The sequence below is a fragment of the Platalea leucorodia genome (genome assembly GCF_965183815.1).
Source record: "Platalea leucorodia genome assembly, chromosome: 1".
Taxonomy (NCBI): domain Eukaryota; kingdom Metazoa; phylum Chordata; class Aves; order Pelecaniformes; family Threskiornithidae; genus Platalea; species Platalea leucorodia.
This window is the reverse complement of record NC_138823.1, coordinates 164,380,336-164,404,294: the sequence shown is the minus strand read 5'-3', so window position 1 is coordinate 164,404,294 and position 23,959 is coordinate 164,380,336. Positions and strand designations below refer to the sequence as shown.

The following is a 23,959-nucleotide window of genomic DNA, read 5'->3' as shown; positions in this document are numbered from 1 at the left end:
CTCTCAGTGCCAGGAGGCACACAAGGCGCGAACATCGTTCTTCCACTTCGATCGGTCTGCGGCTGCGTGCTCTGGAGTCCAAGGGCCACAGCGCAGTCTTCTGTTGTTTTTTTCCTCAGGACATGACCAATCCAGTTCCATCTCCTCCTCCTCACTTCATTACTGATTTTCTCCATCTCCGAGTTGATGCTCGTCGTTTCTGCAACTTTTTATTTTTTTTCCAGGAGGAGGTAGTTGGCCTCCTGCCCAACCCCCATGACTTGGAGGGCCAGTGGTTTTTCTGTCAGGGTGGCCTTCCCTTAGGCTGCGTTGGTTCGCGGCACCTTCTTCAATTTTATCCGGTGCACCCTCCAGAGAGGGATCCCCTATCCACCACCCAGGGGACATGCCTTCTAGCCGTGCAGCCCCAGCCGAAGGACCATGGCAGATGGTCCCCAGCTAATCTATGAAAGCATCTACCCTTTATCATCTTTCCCTGTTAGAATGTGTGATAAATACAGAGGCTTGTCCCCGGGAATCACCAGGGCACAGACATGGTCTGTTTGTCCATAGGTCAGGAACTACTAGTGCATACATCACGGGAGCTGTTTTAAACAATTGTGTTCCAGGTGTCCTCTTGATGTCAGGGAGATTTTGTTGAGTTTCTGGGTGATCACATCTAAATACATTTGCCCACTTGACATTTGTTAGTGGGTTTCGATATTTGCTGCTTCATGCATTTAATTCCTTTGCTGGGTGTCTTCCAAATATTTTAATGAGACGATGATAAGATTTAAGTGTGCTTGTCTAGCACAAAGCAAAACCATTTGTGCCAGGAGTGGGGAGACCATTAGCAGCTATGTCCTTGCATTGTTTAGAAACTGCTGTTCTCAGTTCAGGATCTAAGTACTACAAAAGCACTTTAAATGTGCCATTAAGCTTTTCCTTCTTTAAGAAGAAGGTAGAGGTTTAAGCCTGGAATTCTGTTGAAATATGTTTTCACTTAATTTCCAAGAGCTTTACTGTAAATTGTTTAAACATTATCACTGTGAATAAATACGATGACAAATCACACTTTATTTACTCTGACCAGTTTTTTGTTTCTTCACTAGTGAAATGGTTAGTGCACACCTTTCATCTGTTTTATTTATTACTGTGTTGATCATGAGCAGCAGCTAGAGCAGCTAACATGATGTAGTCCTATTACACACAAAATGGAACAGTAGTATTGCTTGTCTGCAAAGTTTTGGATTTTGAAGCGTAGAAAATAAATAGGCCAAGATATTGCTCTTCACAGGGTGTAGACTAAGGAACAAATTGTGACTCTCACATTTTCTCCGTCACTAAAGGTGTTAAGTTACCTCAAGTTTGTCAAACCAAACTATTTACTGTGGGTGACTTCTGCAACTGTTCTGGCTTATAGATTCTGCAAGGCAAAAAAGTGTTAATTTTGGGTCGAAGGAAGCACTAGGTCACTAACAAATAAAGTTGAAAAAAGATTCTGGAAAGTGGGCATGAGGTCCTGGTATCCCACTTCATTTCTAAGTATAATTTAGATAGAGCTTACTTTCAGGTGAGAGCCTGCTTTGCCTGCCATACAAAGAAAGAATCTTCCTTGCCAAAGGCTAGTATCAAATCAAAGGAGCAGTCGAGAGTGGAAAAGTGGAAACTGTCTTAGTCTTACAGGTGGGGACCTGAAGAATGGTATAGAAAATGAAATCCGTTGTGTTGGAAGGCAAATAAAAAATCAAGAATCATGAACAGTTCATGTGTTAGCACAACTGATTTTGTTTATTTTTAAACCACCCCAAAATCCAATCATGCTGTATGTACATTGACAATACACAGGATAGCACACCAAATGTAGACGAGAAAGATGAAAATGTATCCTGTTTCAGTTTTCTGGTAATTTTAATTTTTTTTTTCATTGTTCATCTGCTCAACTTCATGAAATGATCCAAGCTATATGGATTCCCATGTCAACCCTCTCTCAATTCCCATGTCCATACCATCTCTCTAACAGGAGACATCCATCATATTACCTCTGGGTTGTTTGTCTGAATGGTAAAGTATGCAGCTTTTTATGTAGGTTCCTCTGGGCCTCATTTCTTATGTAAAACTGTTTAGTGCAGAACAAGTATATCAGCATGTATCTGCTTTAACTATATTCTGTAGTTAGTAGGTAAGACCAGCTAATGCTTTGGGTTACTCAGGAATTCATAAGTAGCACACACACAAAAACAAAACCAGAAAATAATCTTCCATTGTTTAGAGTGTTATTTTTCTTTACATTTCCAGTGTCATTTATTTTGCTAAGCACTGCTGCAATTCTTTCCACTTGTCTTATGCTCTTATTTTCTTACAAAACAGTATACTAGGCTTTCTGTATAAAACATATATATAAACATTTATATATATATATATATAAAAACAAAGCAACAACCCCCAAAACGGACTTACACACAGGTATGTATTTGTCCCTCATTAGAAAATATACTGTGTGTATATCTATTCATTGTCCCTAAATGTCACAGCACTGGCTATTAGAGTGGGGTCAGGAAGAAAAGGGCCTTTTTTTTTCCTGGTTTGCTTTAAAACATACAGTTAAATTACATAAGATGAACGAAAGCAGAGTAGTCACAGGAACAATCAGATCCTGTTTACGTATTGGCACCATGTTGTTCTTCTTGCTGTTGTTATTACTCTCCAATTTGTCTTCTAGTTATTACTTCTCAAGAATTAATATATCTACACATTTTTGTCATATATTCTCTCCCCTCACAATGAGCTGGATGCAGGTTCAGGGAAAATCTAAATGGATCCCGGGAATCTGGAGATTCTTGCCCTGCTTAACTTTTCTGGCCCTCTTTCTCAAAGATTACCAATCATTTAGAAAATTATGGTTAATTCTAAATAACAAGGAATTTCTAGTGGCCTTTCTTTCCAAAAGATGCTTTTGGGCAATGATTTGAGATATTTTTTCACATGCACTACTGGCATTAGATACCAGCCTTGCATATTTGTATAAATACTTTTTCTGGTATAAGGCCCCCATCATTGGTACAGATGGTTCTCTGTCCTCAGTATCTATTCTTTCAGCAAACAGACTGATCATTTGAACTACTTATCATTACTGAGTGATGTGCTGGGAGAAACACACACACTAAATACACAAGAAAATTTGGTGGTGGCAAGGGAGGGGTTAAATTTCAACCCAATTTGTTTATCTCACGCAAAAGTGTCTAATGACTTCTTGGCCTGAATACTTTGTAATTGAAAAACCCCAGATATAAAAATACTATTAAGATTGGGGGCAAAAAATGGAAAACCATATTGAATTAAAAAACAAAGTACTGCTTGCTGGTTTACAAAGAGTCTATAACACTGATAAAATCTTCGGAAACCACTGTGCTCTTTTTTTTTTTCCTTGTCCTTCTTTATTTTGGCTTCATTTCAACCCGGGAGTTCATATCATCTCCTTCCAGATCATACTCTTCTACTTGGCCGCTGGTCCACACCTTCATGCGGTCAGTCAGGTCGCTGCTTCTGGGAGCCAGGATGAAGTCGTAAATCAGGGCAGCACTTGCTCCTCCAATGATTGGGCCAACCCAGAAGATCTGAAACACAGTTCCAGGCCCAGTTAATACATCTGGTATTACTGTATTTGAAGCTGTTCTGAAAATCTCCTCTGAAGATTTTCTGCACAAAATTTACAGTGAAAACATTAAAAATAGAGTCTGTCACCTGAATATTTACTTAGCCACATGGCAAGAAACCAGGAATTTCTCACCATGAATTGGCAATAGACCCAGAGATGAATAACTGTGACCATGTTATCAAGTTCTGATATTTAAAATTAGGTATCTACTGGTAAAACATCTCTGTTACTCCAGGTAGATTTTGCAGGGGCACACAATTTCTAAAAGCAATGAGGACATAGGTTTTCATTCTCCCACTAACTTTCAGTGATAGGTGAATTAGAAAGTAATACTTAGTGAGGACCTAATTAGGGGCTTAATTTGCTACTAGCTGCTATTTAGCTAGTGATATTGCTGTAATTGTACTGGTCCAGTCACTTAAGGCAAGTAAAGTTTAGAGGGAGAGGTAATAAAAGTATTTTAGTAGACAGGTTGATTTTATTAGAAATAACAGATGATTTTGAGGGATTTGCATGGCCAAAGAGTTCATGAGTCTAAAAACACATTTTCTTTTATTTAGCAATATCAGTGGTTTAATATGAATTATTTCCTCTACCTCCTTCTCTCTCTCTATAAAGCAAAATATTTTTTCTATGAAATTCTGAAGATACTAGCTACTAGCTTAGTTACATTACCTTAGTATCCCAATAGAAGTATTTAAGTGGGACATAATGGCAAAATTTCCCCTGTGTCCTCCTTTTGTGTTTTACTCTTTAGATTAAAATGTCATCTGTATCCAAAATTTTCACAACCCATTGTACTATCACTAAATTCCCATGAATGCCTATGCAAACGGCTGCCAAAACCATGAATAGGAGATTTGGAACAAGCTGCTTTTTAAATATTCAAGAACACATGCTCATTTAGGGCTTTTATATTAGCCTTCTTTATTGAGCTTTAGTGAAATAAGTAAATTTTCTTGAAGTTCCTCATTTTAACCACATTTAACCACAGGGAATGATATAACATTTATAGTGTTTCCAGAACACTTTATCCATGAAAGCACATAAGCAGACACTTCAGTTCAAGAAGATGAACATTTTATTAGCTTCCAAATATTGGATGACCCACTTCAGTTTATAGACCTGCTTAAGAACCTTCTTAAATTAGGTTTTACTAGATAAAGCGGTAGCGTGTTACAAACTCAGTTTAAACAATAAATACTCGATAAAAGACCCTGTGCAATGAGCCTTTGAAGTTTAAAATATTTGAAATAAATAAACATAAAGGGAAATAACCAAAGAAAATCTTCTGTATTACTTGAAGATACACACTCAATTTGAGGACTTTGTGATCTCCTGAGGCTGGTCAGGAGCAAAAGGATATTGTTCATTGTTATAATGATATAGAAATGGCAACTCACTGACTTAGTGTTAATGATATGTGTTTAAATGTTTCTGATCTTGTAGATTATGTATAAGCAGAGACTCTTGTAAGCTAAACAAATTTATTCAACTTACCCAATGATTTTCAAAGTTTTTGGCAATCAGTGCTGAGCCGAAAGATCTGGCTGGGTTAATTCCACAACCGGTGTAATCAATCTAGGAGGTGGAAAGAGAACCAGTGGTGAGGCACTGATGCACATGTGGCATCTTCATTACACAGGAGGGCAAGTGGTAGCCTGCAGCATGGGTCAGATGCTCACAACAGCTTCATTCATCCCACCCACTCTTCCTCAGAAAAATGGGAAAAGACTGTTTGCCTTGTGCCTGTCCTGTCCCACCAGGGAAACAAGTCCTATTGCAGCAACTCCTCCCAGATGTGCAACCTCATCATTTACTGTCACAGCCACATGGCCCAAGGGAGAAGGGCCACGCATGCTGCAGAAACAAGGTCAGTCTCTGAAGAGGAAAGAGAAGGAAGAAACTATCATTTGCCCATCATCTACCTGTCTTCACCGGCCCATCCTGAGGTAGCACATTCTAGGTATCAACTGAGAGAGCTAAAACTTACAGCAAGAAGGTGTCCCAAGGCAACGGAGAGGCCAATGGCCAAAGGTGCTGATCCTGAGACATCATTCCTTCTCCGGTCTGTCGTGGCAAGGACACACAACACCAGCTGGAAGGTAGCAATGATTTCAATACCTAGTCCTTGGCCCGCATTGATTCCCTCTGAAAGCTGCATGGAGACAAGAAGGAAAATGTCACTTGATATTCCTACCAGTACTACAAAGTCTCACAGGATCTACTTTCTCAACAGGAAAACGCAGACCTGCACAGCCATTTCTCTCCTCAGTTTGCTTTTGCTTAAAAAAAAAAAAAAAAAAAAAAAGAACAAAAAATGTGAACAGAAATCAGTTTTGAAACAGTCACTGCTGTACTCAAGTCTAGGCGTAACCAGCTTTTGTTGGTGATTCAACACGGTTGCATGGTTGCTGCATGCAGCCAAAGTGAAGGCTCAACCACTAGACACAATGAGAACGTAACTGGTCTATGTGTGAGAAACAAATGAGCCAGAGATTTGCCTTCAATAGCGTTTACCCATGGACTTTATCCAATGAGTTTACCAAGTGAACTGTGGTGTCTTGAGACATTTATTCATTGCTTCTGAGAATGAGGATGCTGTGGTCATGTTAAACATTGCTCAGCTTGCCTTTACCAACAATTGCTAAGCAAACAGGGGCAGGAGGAGGAAGGGGCAAATAATAGAGAGTAAGAAAGGTGCATAGCTCTGGGTAGCTTGAAAGTACCTATCTATCTCCACTATTGACAAGTCACATTAATCTTTTCCTCTCATCTCCCACCACTGCTTATTTTCTGTAGTTCAGTATGAACTCTTCAAAACAAGGATTTCATGTGGACAAGGTCCTGCAAAATGCTGGCCTCATGGGCAGATTTCCACATGAATATTAAGACACCCCTCCTGTGATCCAGTTGTCTAAAAATGTCACTCTAAGGCCATTTGAAATACCCTGAGATATCCACCATGTGCATGTGGGGTTGGTAGATGTGACACAAGTCCTACAGAAGATCAAAGGTATTTAAAATGTCTCTCAATGCTAATGTTTAGGTAGTATATCTCTAACTTGGATAGGTGATGAACATAGTCAATGGAGGTGTTATCCATTCAGCTGATGTAGGTGATCATTTGAGAGTCAACTGAATAGCTCTGTCTTTTATTTTGTATTCACCAGATCTCATTGGACTACAACAAGAGCTTAGACACTTAACTCACACATAGACCAATTTTAAATGTCTTTTACACTCAAACTGAATCTGACTCAACTTCTTTAGGAGCCAGAAAAAAACCATCCCCAATTCAGGAATCCTAAGGGGCTTATGGGGGAAGAATTTCAATTTCCTACTGAAGTAAAGCAGATTCTCTAGAAAAACTCACACTGGCAGACATAGATATTCCAACTGTTTTATTAATCATGAAATCAGCAGAGTTTCTTATTAATGTAAATGCTGTAGAACATATTAAAACCACAGTAGTTCACATAAGTGAACATTATACAATAGAAATGCTGTCATATTTCAAGAGTACTGTTAGAAGCTTGTGCTTAACAAGAAACTGTGGGTATAAAGCATTCAATGTTATAACAAGTTTTGAATTCTGCTTCTAATTGCTATATTCAGTGATATCTTAGTTAAGACAAGACAAGCCTGTATCTGAGCTGAATAACTTGTTTTTAAGCAGAAGTAACTACATTGCATGGATACGATGAAACGTGGGCTTGGACACAGGCCAGAGAAACTGAGAATGTGAGTGACTCAGAGTAGGAAGCAAACTCTGCAAAACTTATGTTCAGGAATAGTGCTGTCAGCAGGTTATCCCATCTGTCATAGCCTCTGCATTAAAAGTTGCTAGGTCATACATGACAACAACATAATTAAATGTTATTGTGACCTGTCCAGAACAATGAAACTATGGGAAATCGTGCTTTAAACCTCTTTTTTGTGGTTTTACATGCTAATTTCCCCAAAACTAATATTTGAATAACCTTGAAGATGTTTAGCTTTCCACCTTTGCTATTCACTTTTCTTGTTTCTTCTGCGTAACAAAGCAGCATAATATCAAATTCCTAAGCACTGAAAAAAATCATCTGTCTTCTGCCAGCATAAATCTGATTAGCTCCATTAAAAACAGTGAAAATATATTGATTTCTAAGACCTGCCAATCTGAAGCTTAATAATATATTTTTATGTCTTGTTCTTTATTACGCAGGACTGATATCCTTTGAGTTAGAAGTTTATCCACAGATAGAAGGGAATTCTGGTTGAAATGGTGGGCATTTTGGTTCTTTCGGTATCCATACAGTAGAAACTGAAATCAGTTAATGAAATCTTCAGCATTAAAAAGACTTATATGTGAGAAATGCAAGTCTGACATAAATATATACAGATGAGCCGGCAGTGAAAATGACATGATCCAGAAATTCATGCTGAACACCTGATATATCACTAAATTAATATTCTATTACTTTTGTTATCCCCTTTTAAAAATAACCACTTTTTTTGGCAGCAGAGACAGTGGGATTTGTGGCTCTCAACAAATTAGGTTTCAAATGCATCCCATTGATATCAAAAGTAATAGTATCCCTTTAAGAATCTAGACTATAGACTCTCTGGAAAATCCTGTTTCACATTTAGAAGACCAAATGGCCAAACATAAAAGGCAAGTGTATTGGCAAATAAGTAAGTGATATGCATGTGCCCAAAAGTGGATATGAAACTAAATTCTCTTCTATCATAATGCAACTGTTAAACCGCAGACAACCTGGATCTGAGGTCTAATACATTGATGTTAGTATTTGACAAAGCCTTGGCATTTCAAACGATTAAGGACTGACCTACCATTAGTCTGTCCCTTCGTTTGAAGGGCTTCTATAAACAAAAAAACCACAATAAGAGCAAAATTATGCTTTTAAAACCTGTGATAATCCTTATCTTTGAGAAGCGGAAATCATATTCTTCCTTTTCCTCCAGGAAAACACATCCTACAGCTGACGTGACTTGAGGTCATTCTCGCTGCTAATCCACACTTATTGATGGGCTGTGTGGAATCAGAGAAAACCTGGAAATATCATAGGAAACCTTTTGCTTTCCTCTAGCATGTAATTTTACGCGGCCTGCCAGGGACATAAGATTCCACTGTGAGAGCAAGGACTCTGGGCCATGTTCCAAAATGAGGCAAACCAAGGCAAACCTTGGATGTTCTGCTTTGCTGTGGTCTGTGGATCTGCAGTATGTAAGTGTAGTATCACAGACATTTGTTATTTGCCTACTTGTCAGAGCTATAGTGTCAATACAGCAGCAGCCTGGACCCTGCAGGATACAGCAACAGCATGAGTTTTCACCACCCTAACCACATCCCAGCCAGAGCATAAGATGGGTAGTAGGAAGGCGCATTTCCTAGTATCAAGTTAAAATGTACGTGTGTGTGTGTGTGTGTGTGTGTATGTGTTTGTGTGTGTATTTATATTTATAAAATCCTTGGTCACAGCGGATTTGCAAGAGCTACTGAGTTAATAATGCAATATAAAACATGTTGCACCTATTGAATCTGCTGGTTTAAGCTCTTGACAGAACCAGGTAGGTATAATCAATGTGAGTTGGTTACCCTCTCATTGTACTTCCCATACGTTATGCATTTTTTTTAAGGAGAGTCTGAATTTTTGAAGAATACCTGGCTCCAGAAGCTTCAGCCTCAGGTAAGGTCAGGGCTCTCTAAAGTCTAATCTGACTCTAGCAGGAAGTAGTACTATACATTACAGAGACCTGACTACCTGAGGCTGTCAATAAAACAAAGGCAAAAATCACACACTGGTCCTCACATCTAGCATTCTGCTAATGAGAATATCCAGAATACAAAGTGACCATATCTCTGGTTCTTAAACAGAATAATGCCTTGAAACATAAGACACAGTCACTTCTACTGTACTGTTGGGGTGAAGGGGTCCTTTTCAAGTGACCTGTACCCACACTGCAATGACTTTCTCCCCTGCATTGGTAGGCTGCTTACCAGTGGTCACAACAAGGTATATAGGCAGGGTATGTGGGCTGACACTGCATTTGTCCTTGATGTATCTGTGGGGAAATATCTGACCTCTTTTCAGTTTAGTCCAATAACTCTCACATGCTCTGCATTTTACGTGATGCTCATTAAGGCAACAGAAAAAGTGTGAGAGGGCAGGGAACAGCACAGCAACTCCCTGACCTTTTCATGCTTTAGACTTGTGAGGCTTGAAGAGTGGATTCAGTGCTCTAAGGAACCAAATATGCTCTAAGGGATTAAAATGAAACACGTAAGCCCACATTCATCTCCAACACAGTTTCCCATACCACAGGAACTAATCCAGACTTCTCCTTTTTTTGTTCACATGAATTGTTCCACTAAACTTCACTTCTCAGTCACTACTTTGACAGGAGAAACACCAGAAACATATCCAAGAAATGGGTTACGTCATTGGCAAGAGCTGAGAGTTATATGTAGACACATTGATCAGCTGAATCACTCTCTTGGCTGCATTAGCTTGTACTGAGTAATTCTCCCTTGACTGTAAAAGCATCTAGACGAAAAGCAGAAGCCTACATGTAGACACCCAAAGTGAGGTGTATCCTTCTGCAAGTTGAACCCCACCATTAATATTTTTACCTGAGTTCACTGGGAATCTGAACAAGTTCACGGAAGAAAAATCCACTGGAATTCAGCAAATCTATAGAAATTGCATGTCATTCAGAAAGCTTCTGTGCTGCAACTGTTTGGAAGCTAAGGAAGCACTTGGGGCATACCAAATGCCTCTGCTTTGCCTTACTGGGCATAGAGATGAGGTACAATACGCATTCCCCATTCACAGATTAGCTTTATCTGGTAATGCTACTGCTGCTCCTGAGCAACCTGGTTTGAATTCAGTGCTGGCTCTGCTTTGAGCAAGAGGCTGGACTAGAGACCTCCTGAGGTCCCTTCCAACCTGAATTATCATATGAGACCTCGGTTCTTTGGAAAGGTTCTTCCTGTGGGAAGGTCTGGGACAGAATTGCCTCAATGCTGAGTTAATGTCTAGAAACAGCTGGTGATGTATGCAGATAGTGGAGACACGGCTGATGGATCAATCACTGTGAAGGCTCCCCATAGACGTAGTCCATATTGGTGAGTGAGCCAAGAGACATGTAATATAATCAAATGAGGATCATTAAATCCAAGGGCAAAATTAATAGAAAATCATTACCTAGTCATGACTATGAGAGTAACTAGTTGAGATGAGCACCCGCTTTTTGGTCTTAGGAAATGAGTAGCAGTCACATTGCTTCCATTTCTCCACAACATCAGACAGGAGATGGGAACCTCGGAAGCTTGTTTGTCGGAAGTGCCCTTTACTGTCATGTTTAGCTGACTGACTTCCACAGCTTCAAGCAATAATGTGGGTAAATTAATGGTATGTTTTCTTTCCTTTTGTGGTTTTTCTTTTTTTTGGTTGGTTGGGTTTTGTTTTTTTTTTTGCTTTTTTAGAGTAGGATTTTTATTAGTTGTCTGCCTTCAGAAGAGAAATGAGGACAGGAAATTAAACAGGCCCAAGGTAAACCCAACTGTATACTTCTCCAGTGACTTCATATTTTTCTCATTAGGAGTAAAAGTATATCAAGTTCAAACCTGTTTCCCGTTATACGGATAAGACAGTTTGTTATGCAAGGAGGTTTCATCACATGGTGCTATGCTCCATCTCATCCAACAAACCCTTAGCCATGGATTGTATCTTCCAGGGATACAATCGTATAACAGTGATTGGTTTCACATTGTTCCTGAAAAATGATAGGCCTCTGGAAATGTAGAAGTCTATTTTTCAGTAGGGCAATATCAATTTTCTCCATTCTTCTGAAATGCTTCACTGCAAGCCATGCTGTCCGATGTGTTTTAGAGAGAGAAAAGTTAAGTCACAGCAATTTAGTGATACAAATAACATCAATGATGGCTGGGACTCCTCTCTTTAGCATATCCCAGCCATCCCCTAGGTAAGGCAGCTTTTGCAGAACCCCAGCAATATCATAGCTAGCACGTAATAAGCAGCATGTTGTGGATCAACTGTAAACGTATTACCTTTTATTCAACTATTTTTAATATTTGTGTTGGAAGAAGAATTATGTTCTTCTGTCCACACAAAATCTAGCATTTTAAGGAGCTGTGCTGCAGTAAATAATGTCTTTATATCAATCAGACACATCTCTTTCCATGTGTGTTGAATTCAAAATAAAAATTTCCACCAGGACTGCTTGAAAGGTGAATTTTCAGCATTCCAAATTATTAGCTTATCTCTGCCATGGAAGACTTTTTTCTTAAATGAAGACTTTGAGCATTTTATTCAAGCAAATTTGAATCCATTTCCCTGGTTATATCACTGGCTGACTATTCAAAAAAAGATCATCTCGTTATCTTACTGCGTTTTATTCCTGTAGCTTAAACTTTCCCTTCTTTGATTTTCCTTATTTTTCTTAATAAGAAAAACTCTTCACATTAGTTTAAATGGTTTATGTCCTCTTCTTCATCCCTATACTGGAAATGTTAATTATGCTGCTTTATACCAACTATCATTTAAGTGTTTAGCTGGGCAAAGTTCTTTAATGCAATGTTCTTCAAATGTAATCTCAGAAATTAATCTCCCTGCTTCCCTCAAAACCATCTTCCACTATCTGGCCTGTCACTTTGTCTGACTCTTCTCATTCTTTCAGCTCCAGCTCTGTCATGAAAATAACTTGATAACTTCCGTCTTGAAAATACACCTTTCTTCTGCTAGAAGTCTGTCCCAGATCTCCATAGCTATAAACCTTCCTTTAACTCACAGTCAAAATGCATTCAGACACTTTATCCCCAGCTATTTAACTACAGTTATCCTTGTTTCTCCTTGCTATTTAACAGTGTCACTCTGAAATAGATGTTTCTATACCCATTATTTGAGTGTTAGGGATTCAGAGAGTACAAAAGTCTCATTTCTTTAGTAAGTAGAGACAGGCAAGGATCTAAAGAGTTTTACTTAAAATTATACAACAGGAGCACTCAGAAGAAGCTGCTTATGAAGCAAAGAATTAGCTTTGGATTGTATCCTAGATCAACAATAGAAACATTCAGCAGAACCTAGGGACAAAACATATTGTCCTCTGCTAGATTATCCTTCCTATAAATACAGCCTTAAGAGCTCTAAAGGGGACTCATTCAATTCCCAAAGCACAAATCATATTTTCCATTCTTTGGACAGCAGACACCCTCCAGGAACAAGACTAACCTCCCTCCTCCCACCCTATCTTCAGGCTGAGAAACTAGTCAGGGCTTTGTGTTGCAGCAGCCTGGTATGCCATAAAGAGAAGAGTGATGGTTTCATTTATATTAAACCAGAGCACATAAAGTTTACATGTGAGGTCAGCGACAGATAGTAAAAGTCGATTCCTCTATAGGACCTCCATTTAGCACAGCTAGTTAGAGATAGACCATTTGTCTCATTTACACTTTTACTTTTTGATGTGCCTCTGGGAAAGTTGCTTTGGGGAAACATTTTTTTATTTTTTATTTTTTTTAATCTTGCTCCTGAGAAATAAACAACTTCTATTCAGAGGACGAGGAACGGTGTGTTGTTTTTTCTGTTCCTTACCCAGCAAAACCCAAGTAAATAGTTCATTTTCAGTAACACTTTTGAAGCACTCATTTATACCAGGGAGCTACTTATGATCTCCTGTACTGTCAGCCCCGAAGGAGATGGTCTTTCAATGGGGAATTTGGGGCATATTTGAATTTTGAACCTAATAAAATTTTGCTTTCTATGTTGCTGGAATAACCAGCTGGATTTGCAGAAACCTCACAGTATGGTTGTTGGAAATTGCACCAAACCGATATTCATTTTATACTTCTAGACAAACACTCCAGCAAACCTGTGAAGTTTTCAAACTTTCCAAGTCTGAGGTAGTTATACAGTCAGTCTTGTGCAAAGCATTGCAGATTTAGCATTTCCATGGATTTAAAAAATAGCTCTGAATACATGCAATAGATTTCAGGAATTAGGGGAACAATTCCAGCTCCTTCATTTCTCTACCTTGTTCATCAATTAAAAAGTCTTATCAAAGGAAGGAAAAGGGGCCAAACCTGACTTTATTCATTCCTCAGTCCAAATACAGTCGTCATTAACTGCAGGAGAAGTTGTGTGTATATGTGTAAGGAAACATGTGCCACAGTTCTGCATTGAAAGCATTCACTGACTTTACTTGGCACAGAATTAGCATCAAGAACCTGGAAAAGTATGGTTTTCTGTGGTATCTCTCAGTGGTTCCTGGAGAGGGGATGCATGGGGCTCTACCAGGAAAGTACACAGAGGATTTCTTTGCTCCTTTCTGGTCCACAAATGCCAAAAGAGGATCCCCTTGCAGAGATTTCAGGACACTTTTTGCTCTTCTGCTGTTTACAGAGTTTCCTCCAGGATGCCTGTCAGGCCCTGTATATTTGATTTAACAGATTAATGCTGTGCTTTATGCTCAGACTTCAGTGGAGTTGCAGCAGTTAAACACCAGCACTGACTTTGGCTCTGGATGCCAGAAAGAGCAGTACTTTCCCATTAGGTTGCATATTAACAATTACACAGGGCCACATGCTGCTCCCAGCCAGGCCAGAAAAACCTCCAGGAGGCATTCATTTGCTCCCTGACATTGGCATTAATATTAATCTGGAGGTACTGAGGAGCACAGCCACAGACCATGATGTCTCATTGTGCCATGGGGCTGCCTCATCAGCCCACAATGAAAAGGGTGCCTCTGCCTCTGCATATTTGTAATAAAGAGACAACAGTTTAAAGACAGGGAAATATAGAAACTGAGAAACGAAGACACATAACATACAGGTAGTTTGCTATTTATGAAGTTGAGCACAAGCACAATAGTTTGATCTGGTTTCCCCAACTCCGGAATGGAGACTTTTCTAGGAGTGAAGATTTCTTTGACATTTTCAATTGTGATACCAGGTAAAGATCTCTCTGTTATTGAATTGTCTCAATTAAGCTGGAGAATGGACAAATAAGCAAAAATGTATTACTGCTCTAAACAAAACAGGCAATTTCCTCTTGAGACAAACAGGAAATTTTTCAAGGGCTATTTTTTCTTCCTTTAGTACTTGTGATGTGGTTTAGTATCTTTGCTTTAAAAAAATGCTTCTCTTAAAGGCAGCTATATACAACCCAGATACTGACATTTTTTAGGATTCTCTGATTAAAGAAATGCTATTCTTGACCCACCCAAATGTTCAAATTATCTGCTGAAGTACAAGCCCTGCTACAATGACTTATATGTTGCTTTTACGATTGTATCAATTTAACCAGAAGAGATCCATAATATTCATTCTCATGTTTGCTGTGGAAATTTCCATTTGTCCTCAGGTTGTGGTTCTTGCCATGCCAGATCTTGATTCAGAATTGACACCCACTAATAGATATTTTTTTTAAATTTCTAGTGAATTTAAATTAGGACATGAAATTTGGGTTTACCTCATCTGAAGAATCTTTCCATCTATCTATCTATCCATCTATCTGTCTCTGGGGTGTGAGTGTGAGTATGTGCAGAGGTGTGTATATACATACACACAACATATCCAAATACATATGACATAATACATAGCATGCTAAGAAAAGGAAAACAATTTTAACTGTTTATTCACCAGTCAGGAAGGGTGGTGGCAAAATGAATTTCCTTAGATTTCATACTTAATCCTACTTAGCTTGACAGCTGGTCAAACATAGAAAAAAATTGCTCTCCAAAAAATTCCGGTGTGACTCCATTTGAATTACAATATTAACGAATCTACCAAATTAATAATTTTTTTAGGTCTATTGCAACTCATTATTTTACAACCCTCTGTGCACCCCTTTCATCAATTTCTATAGTTTCTATTTAAAGAGGACTTTTAATCTGAGGCTTGCAGAGCATTTTTCAGACAATGCACCAGTCATCCTTGGATCCTCTGGATGTGGACCCAGTTCATCATATAAAACCCACTTGAACCACTCTGTTCTAGCACCAAAAGACCGGTGTGCAGGTGGATGATCACTGACGGCCTTGCCTTGTGCCAGAAATGGCCATGCTGCTGCATCCTTGAATGCTCTCTGCCAAAAGCTCCAGGCATGGCTATGTGATTATGGAACAGAAGCACTAAGTAAATCCTCGTAGAAATCGAAATAACTTCTGAGACCTGAGATAAGGATTAGAGCTATAAGCCCTGTTACCTCCAAATGTTCTGGAGGATAGGCGATAACCATCAGGTTTACATCTCAGCCCAGATGTTTCTGCTGTCACTCTGTGAACACATTAGAAAGCAGCCAAGACTATGGCCAGTTTTGAGCAGGTGCCTTTCCTGTGTTCCACCTCGCCAGCCTGGTGCGATTCAATACAATGCTGGCATGCCATAAAAGACTGCTGCTGCAAAATTGAAATTGAATAATGAGCTATTGTTGTGGTACTCTTTGTTAAGAAATAAAAATCCCAGACTAATCTCATGTACAGGAACCATTTTGCTCACTCTGAAAATGCAGCAACTTCTGGTCCCTTGTAGAAGCTCGAGTGCTTAAGCACGCAGATGTCCCAACTGAGGCAAGGCTGGCAGGAGAAGCCTACATTGGATCTAAAATAGGGAGGGCAGAGGGCAGTAACAAGGACAATGAAGCTCGCTGTATTGAAACTTGAGAAAGGCGCAGTATATAATCTGCATTGAGAAAAGGCATCCAAGGATTTTCAATAAGCGCTAGAGGTCAGGAACTCAGCTGCATGTCTTGTCCATCCAGCGGCACCTCTGGAACTGCAATTTTCCATACTGACTCAGAGGAAAAGCAGCATCACTTACTCAATTGTCCACACACACTGTTGAGCTCTCAGTTTATTTTGGAAGTTCTTCCAACTCAACATGACTTTGTTTAATTTGAGGTTGGAGGAGAACAGACTCATAGGGCGCGGGCACAAAAAGAGAGGGAAATCACAAAGTAAACACTGAGTCATCAAGGCCAACCATGCAAGTCCCACTCCCTATGGTCAGAGGGCTACCACTGGTGCAATGGTTTGGACCAAATGTGGGGAGTCTGGTGATTCCTGTCCATGAGCCCCTCTGAGGCAACTTTCTAAAGGATGGGAAATATTCAGTGAGGAATATGAGGATAAAAACATCAGTACTGACCCCCCCACACCATTTAAAGGTGTGGCAGGTCTCAGCTCTGTGAAAGGGAACTCCCAGTGCAGGGGACAATTTTATGTTTGCACTATAAGTCTCTGTGCCTTGGAAATTTGTTCGGAGAAAAATCACCGGCATTGATGTCCTAGAGATAAGATGACATATCTGCAGAAGCTAAGGATCCACACATCATATGCCCCATCCTATGCTCAAGTCTCCTGGAGACAAGCGATTGTCCAGCCTTCAGCTTTCCCAAGTAGCAGAATAAGGCTGGAACTGCAGGACACATAGGCAGCAGAGAAAAAAAGCCAACTCCAGCATAGGGGTTCAAAGCTGCTCTGCTGCTGCTGGACCATAATCCAGCTAAGTGGGATTACTTAAAGATAGGGGACTCATTCTGTAGTGTTACTTTGGTGAGGGTGGAAGGTGTCTCAAAGTAGCAGATATTGCCCTGGTATGAAGAATCAAGGACAGCAAAGGGCTCCTTTCTCCCTGTCTTTGAGAAAGGATTTGGAGTTGGCCACTCTGTGTTTATCACTAAAGGGCATTGAACCCTTATGTGCACCAATTCCTCTGCCACAGCTGATCCAACTTTGGGGACACTCTGCTGAGCAGTAGTGACAGAGGCACGGCCAATTGCACTGGAAATCCAAAGGGTGTTCCAGCAACAAGGGACTTTCCACACTCCAGGAGTGGTATCTATATGACTATTCACCTGTCTTAAGAAAATGCTCCAGACTTCTGAATCCACTGAACACAGATCTCTTCTGGCTTTTCCAGAAAGCTCTTCAGTTTCGCAAACAACATTTATCACTGAGTGTTTTTTTAAAACCAAGTCCTTCTGTTTGTTATTCTTGGTTGTTTTTCTTTTCTCTTTATCTACACTACCTTCAGGTCTGTTTTCCTTGCCCACAATTTTTCATCCACTTGTAACTTTTAAAATAATATCTTTCATCATAAACTTCAAGCTTTCAAATAGTTCCCAAACTGTAGCCCTGAGACTTAGGGGACACATTTTCTGGCACTCTAATCAGTATGCCAAAATACAGAAATTATGAAATTGTAAAGTAGCGTCTGCATTTTTCACAGACTGATTATTTTCACAAAAAAAAACAAAAACAAAAACAAAAACAAAAACAAAAACAAAAACCTGAGCTAAAGAAATTTTCTTGGCATGTTTTTGAAAGCTTGATAAAAGTTCCCAAGATAATCATTGCTGAACGACAAATATTGTGTTACCTTACAGTACAGAAGTCTCCTCTCACCCGCCTTTCCTGCTTGAGCTCTTTGTTGGTCATTAACTGCCCGTGATGAATAGCTTCTTCCATTATCCAAACTACAGATCTGTCCTCACTAGACAATAGCCAGCTATGCTGGCAGATGAGTGCATTTTGGATTAGGTATTCTCTATTCTTACAGTTTTACCTAATGGAAATTTGTAACATGCAGTAATCTAATAACCAAAAAAAGATACAAGATGATGTAAGGAAAAATATTTAAATTTTTAGAACAACAAACACACTGCACACTCCTCTCTCAGCTTTTCCAATTCTCAAGGCTTTTACTTTGGTACCCACAACACTACTAAAATATATGGGAAGTTAAGCGTCTTAAAAGGATTCAGTAATCTAAATACCTCTCTGAATATTGTCCAGAATGTCTTATTTGGAACCAGCCAAGGTAACTAAAAATTTTTCCATTGACTTCAGTAAAGTTTGGATCGAACTCTTCATATGTGACAGTTTTGTTTGTCTTAGTACAAAACAGACCTTAATATTGAACGTGTTAAAGGAGCATCATGCTTTTTCATTCTCCCTTCCTTCTCTTCAGCCTTGCACCATCCATGGATGTTTTTTGTGCTTCATTTGCTTGTGTTTCCCTTCTTTCCTTGGGCAATGAGAAAGGCACAGATTTATCCCCACTTCATTTTGGATACTTAACAGAGGCTCCCAAACCTAGAGCTTCATCATACCAAAGAAGAGCTGGCTGTCTCTGGAGGATAACTCGACGGATCTAAAGGCTAAAGCGCCTCGCTTTGTCTCTCCTTCTCTGTGAGCTAGAGAGAAGCCTATGTAAATGGGCTCCTCCCTTGGCCCCTCAGTGCAGGACCTACAGCTGGGTGGGATACACCTGAGTTCAGGCGTGCAATCCCACCCAGTATCCACTGGGGACACTGGATAGCCACTGACTCCATTAAACTGCTTCCACCATATTTTTTTTTGTAAAAAACACCCCTCCAAGAGCATGGCAGGGTCAGAACAGAGGACACAGTCATGCACATACAAGCCCTCTTCCCAACCTTGTCAAACAAACAGCACTCCCTTTCTTTCTATTTTTTTTTTTTTTTTTTTTTTTTCCTCAATAGTGAATCTACACCTCATTTTCCACAGGAGGGGCAGAAAGACAAAGCAGCTGGCAGGGATGCCAGCTCTCTCCCTCCTCTGCTTGTCCTCAGGTTAAAAAGCATGACATAAAAGGAAATCTCTGTGGTTTCTTCTTATCATCTATTTGCTGAAGGAGGAAGGGTGCTCTTGGTGTTTGGTTGTGGTTTCAGGATATGCTCCATTGTGATCGGCTCTGCACAAGGACAGCCGTCCTGCTGTTCTCCCCTGCATGGGCTCAACCCAACTCCCCCCTCAACCTTCACCTCCCCTTCCCAGACAGTCCCAGCTTGTCAGTGGGAAATGAATGGATTTGCTTTCCTCTCTAGTTCTTTCTTGCAAGGGAGAAGAACAGCTGCTGCCCTCGCCATCCCCTGGGAGGTCTTCCCACTGCTCCTCTAGCCAGAACATTTATAACAACTGGATGTGAAAGAGAAAATAAAAAAAAAAAAAATCAAAATTCTGAGTATTTGACAATAACAAGCACTGAGACCAGGTTTTTTCACAGTGTTTAGGAACCATTTTATCCATTAATTCATGCACAAAAAGTGTTACTAGATTTGTAAAATAGGCATGATGGAGACTCACACTACCTGGTTTTGCCCACAGTGTATTTGATGGCCTTGAAAATGATGTATTTGATTGTATTCCCAAGGTGTTCCTGGAGGGGGAACAAGGCTTCCACCCTAACATGCAATTTTTGAGATTCATGAAGTAGTCTCCTAACCTTCCTAAAATCAGTGACTGCACTGATCTTTCCCGATCTTTCCATCTGTCCCTATAGTCTCTTCTCAGATGTCCTTGTGCAGAGCTCTGAATTATAGCTTTGTAGCTTGGAGAGTTATTGAGGAGCAAGAAGAGTCTGGGGTGATCATCTACACCCCCTTTACAAATGTTCAGTTTCAGGACTTTTGAACAGCGGAAGGAGCCAGCCATCAGCATTTTGTGGCAAGCAAAAGGGGAAGACCAAACGCAAGTGCTACTGAAAGCAGACCTCCCGTGTTTAATGGCAGTTGGACCTCTCGAGGAAACCACTTGGGCGGATACCCTGTCCCATGCGGTTGAGCAGTTCCCTCTGCCAGTGGTTTCAGAGGAAAAGATCACATATCACACGCAGCCAGAGCCTTCTGGAGTTAATAAAATGATCTACTCTTCTTCCCCAAAATGTTTTGGATTAACCTATCAAAATTTCCAAAACAGTGGCACGATGGAATACCTGCAGGCACCAGGCTCAAGGGAGGTAAGCAGCCAACCCGCAGAGTAACAGGAGGGTGGATGATACTAAGCTGCTCAGGAATCACCTTCTTAATATCAGATTTTATTTTGTTTTTAAAAACTGCCTCATTTTCTGAATTAACTGCAATGCCACAGCATGCAAAAGCATATTACTTTATTTGTTAATTTAGTTTTTTTCATCCTTTCTTCCCCTTTTGGCTAAATGATTTCTGAAGAGATATTGTATTTGCAGCTGTATGTCCCAAATATCCCTGTAACTGCAAATGGGTATAAGATTTCAAATTAGCTCAAGTTTCAAACTGCAGTCAGGAATATTCTGCAAGAAAGGGGCCATAGAAAGGATGTGAAACACTTGTTCTTAACAGAATCAGGTGAAATAAGTGACTAGAAGGCAATTTCCATTTATAGTACTCTGTGTACTGCAGTGGCTGTAGCACTGCCTCTGACAGTGGGATGATTTCAAGTTTAAAAGTGTATCTGTCCTTTTTTCTCCTGTTATGGTACAATGAGAACAGTAAAATAACAATATTTTGAGGAGGATGAGTTGTGGCCAGGCAGTTTTTAGGTAGCATGATGTGAGCACCTGGCTGGGAGAGGGCTGGAAGTGCACCCCTGTTAAATGTAACTGCCTCACATCTTTCTCCAGTCTACACCTGAGAATTCAGGGTTTTTCACGTTTTTGCACAGCAAAAGGAGAAACACACAGAAAGTGCAGCTGGGATTCTGTGTCAGGCGGGATCTGAGCACTCTGCCTAATGCAACAGGTAATGTTCACATCTTTGGTTATAGGGTTTCACTTGCTATACATCTCTCTCACTGTTCCCATAAGTTTTCATTGCAGTCATCACCAGGTTACACAAACCATTAATTAGGTATTGAAAAAGAACCACACTCACAGAAATGAAAACAACATTGGTATATGCACATTAATCAGCATGTTACCTGAGTCCTTCAGAACCACAAAAGGGACTCGATCATGCAACTGCCAGTGATTTCAACGTTAAATTGGTGTCAAAAAGCACCTTTCAGCAACTTGGATGTACAAAACTGAACATAAGAAAAACTGATCACAACCATAATGTCCTAAAGATTCGAAATGAGGGTGGGGAAGAAGGACCGTCCCTATGACATAGATCCATCCTGGTAACAGTCAAGACTGGATCCCCTGTTACAATAAGCAGCTGGGTGCCTGAAGTCACCATCACCATCACCACCACCAGCCCCCCCCCCCCCCATCTTTATTAGATTACAGGTGTTACATTTCTACCCCAAAAAAAATGAAGGAGGAATTAAAAGTTTCTGCTTACCGAGTTGAGCCCCAGGAGGTTGTTTGGGAGAGAGGAGGTGATTCCCGACAGAATAGCTGTGGCCACCACTGCTCCCAGGCACTGGGCAATGATGTACATGATCGCCTTGAAGATGCTGATCTGGCAGCTCAGCAGGAGGCCCAGGGTCACAGCTGGGTTCAGGTGTGCACCACTGATGTGGCCCACACTTTGTGCCATGGTAGCGATGGATAGCCCAAAAGCCAGGGAAACCTTCACGTTGTCCTGAGACCTTGTTGATGTTTTGTTGCCCACCACAGGGAAGCTAAAACCCAGAGCTGAGCCAATGCTGATAAAGATAAAAAGGCTCATGGCAAGGAACTCAGCCACCACTGCCCTCCAGAACATTTTCTTTTTGAATTCACTAGCCATCTTTCCTCTCTCTCTCTCTCTCTCTCTCCCCTCCTCACTTTGTCTTCTCCCTCTCTCCTTTCCTTTGCCTGATATTTTTCCTTTGAGGTCTGAAGAGAAATCTGGAGAAAAAATACAGTCCCTGGATTATTTATAGGGCTTTGGGTGGTCTGTAGGAGGGAAGGGGTGTTGCACAAAAGGAGGAAAGAACATCTACATAGATGCTGACTGCTAGATTGATGTAAGACACTGTATGCCTGCCAAAGTTTTTTCTTCCTTTTTTTTTCCCCCCTCCCTTAACAGCATTCGATCTCTGCTGCCGTTTTTAAGAGGCTTTTTAAAATTCTTGGAAAAGTCTTTAGGAGTGCCTCAGGAATTTTACCCTCACTTCTTTAACTCCTGTATCATCATTCAGCACACGGACTGGAATGAAAGCTTTTATGGGATTTCTATCTCGAGCTGGACCGAAACAAAAAGCAAAGTTATCTTTGCAGGCTGGTAAGTTATTCACGCTCAGCTTCACCAGTGGCAAATAACATCCGAAAGTAGTAAATTAAACTGACCACTAAATCCACACTCTGGAGACTTAAGTAACTCTGTTTCATTTGAAAACAGGTAGAAATGTCTCTTCTGCTGGCTCTGTGGAGACTTGGACTTGTTTCTGATGCCAAGCCTGACGGCTGTACAGACAAACACATGTATTTACCCAGGCTCACACAAGCTGGTGTTAACTGATGAATGGTAGGGATCAGTTTTAAGCTCTGTGACCGCCGTGTAGATCTGACATAACACTGCAAGTAAGCTGGAAGCTTTCTATCGATGCAATTTGGATGCTGAGGGGCTGATGATTTGGGGGGATTGGGTTATTCTTTAATTTTTTTTTTAAATTTACATCATTTCTTCACTTTTTTCTTTCAAGCACAGAGGTGTCTCAGGGTTTTCCCGGGCTTGCTCTCCGCAATCCTTCTGACCGGCATCAAAAAAAACCAATTTGGGGGCTTCGTAGCCCACATCCTGCAGTGAAAGCGTATCTCACACCACCCTGCTGAAGGTCAGCTGTCCTGGTTGTCACCAGGGAGACTGGCTGCTGCCGCTGCGCCACAGGACTGGCTGGAGACAGAGAGAGAAGGGGACAGCAAGGGAGAAGGGAAATTACATGCTTGATTTTGCAGACAAAATGAATCTCCCAGCAGTGCCAGAGTGTCTTTCCGAGCAAAAGGTCTAAGCGCCTCTGGTTTTATCACAGCGGGACTTGTATACATGCCTCAGATTAACCCCTGTGTTATCAGATCTCTGCCTGCTTTAACGGCTGGTGATAAATCAGGGGGGTTTGCTCTGGCTTCAAACTACACAAAATCTGATCCGGAGTCAGAAACTAACTCCCCAGACACAAGTCTTGAAAGATGGGTATTTAAAACCAGCCTACTTCTCTGCCTCCTCTTTTTTCTCCCTCTTTTTATGCAGTGGTGTCAACTTCTAAATTGTACTTCAATTAATTCAAGGCTTTTTCACTTGAACGATATGTCAGCATGAAGATAAAATCAAATACACACCTGGATAGTATTAGACAGTCAATAAAGGTTTTTAAAATATATTCAGTTTTCAAAAGATGGTTCAGATACAAAGCCGAAGACTGTTTAAATAAAAATCCAGATGTCTGCAGCCTGTCATCCCCAAGTTCTTATTCTTTCTAGACATATGTTCTTGTTTTTTCCATATAAACAATTTTATTTCCTTCTGTTTTATAATATACTTACACAACAGAACTGTACCAGTGAAAAAAGGAAAAAGCAAAGAAATGGGAACAAATTAATTATTGGTTTTATCCTTCTAATTACAGTGGGACTTCAGTGAGGAACCATGT

General features: G+C 40.3%; 1 protein-coding gene across 1 annotated transcript; it reads right to left on the bottom strand.

The window, feature by feature from the left end:
• Positions 1-1,747: 1,747 nt before the first annotated feature.
• On the bottom strand, positions 1,748-22,197 carry AQP1 (aquaporin 1 (Colton blood group)). The gene is made up of 4 exons (XM_082330207.1): positions 21,727-22,197; positions 5,631-5,795; positions 5,138-5,218; positions 1,748-3,596 (listed from the first exon to the last, which is right to left on the bottom strand). The coding sequence occupies exons 1-4, from the start codon at positions 22,114-22,116 to the stop codon at positions 3,417-3,419; spliced, it is 816 nt and encodes a 271-aa protein (XP_082186333.1). The 5' UTR covers positions 22,117-22,197; the 3' UTR covers positions 1,748-3,416.
• Positions 22,198-23,959: the final 1,762 nt, after the last annotated feature.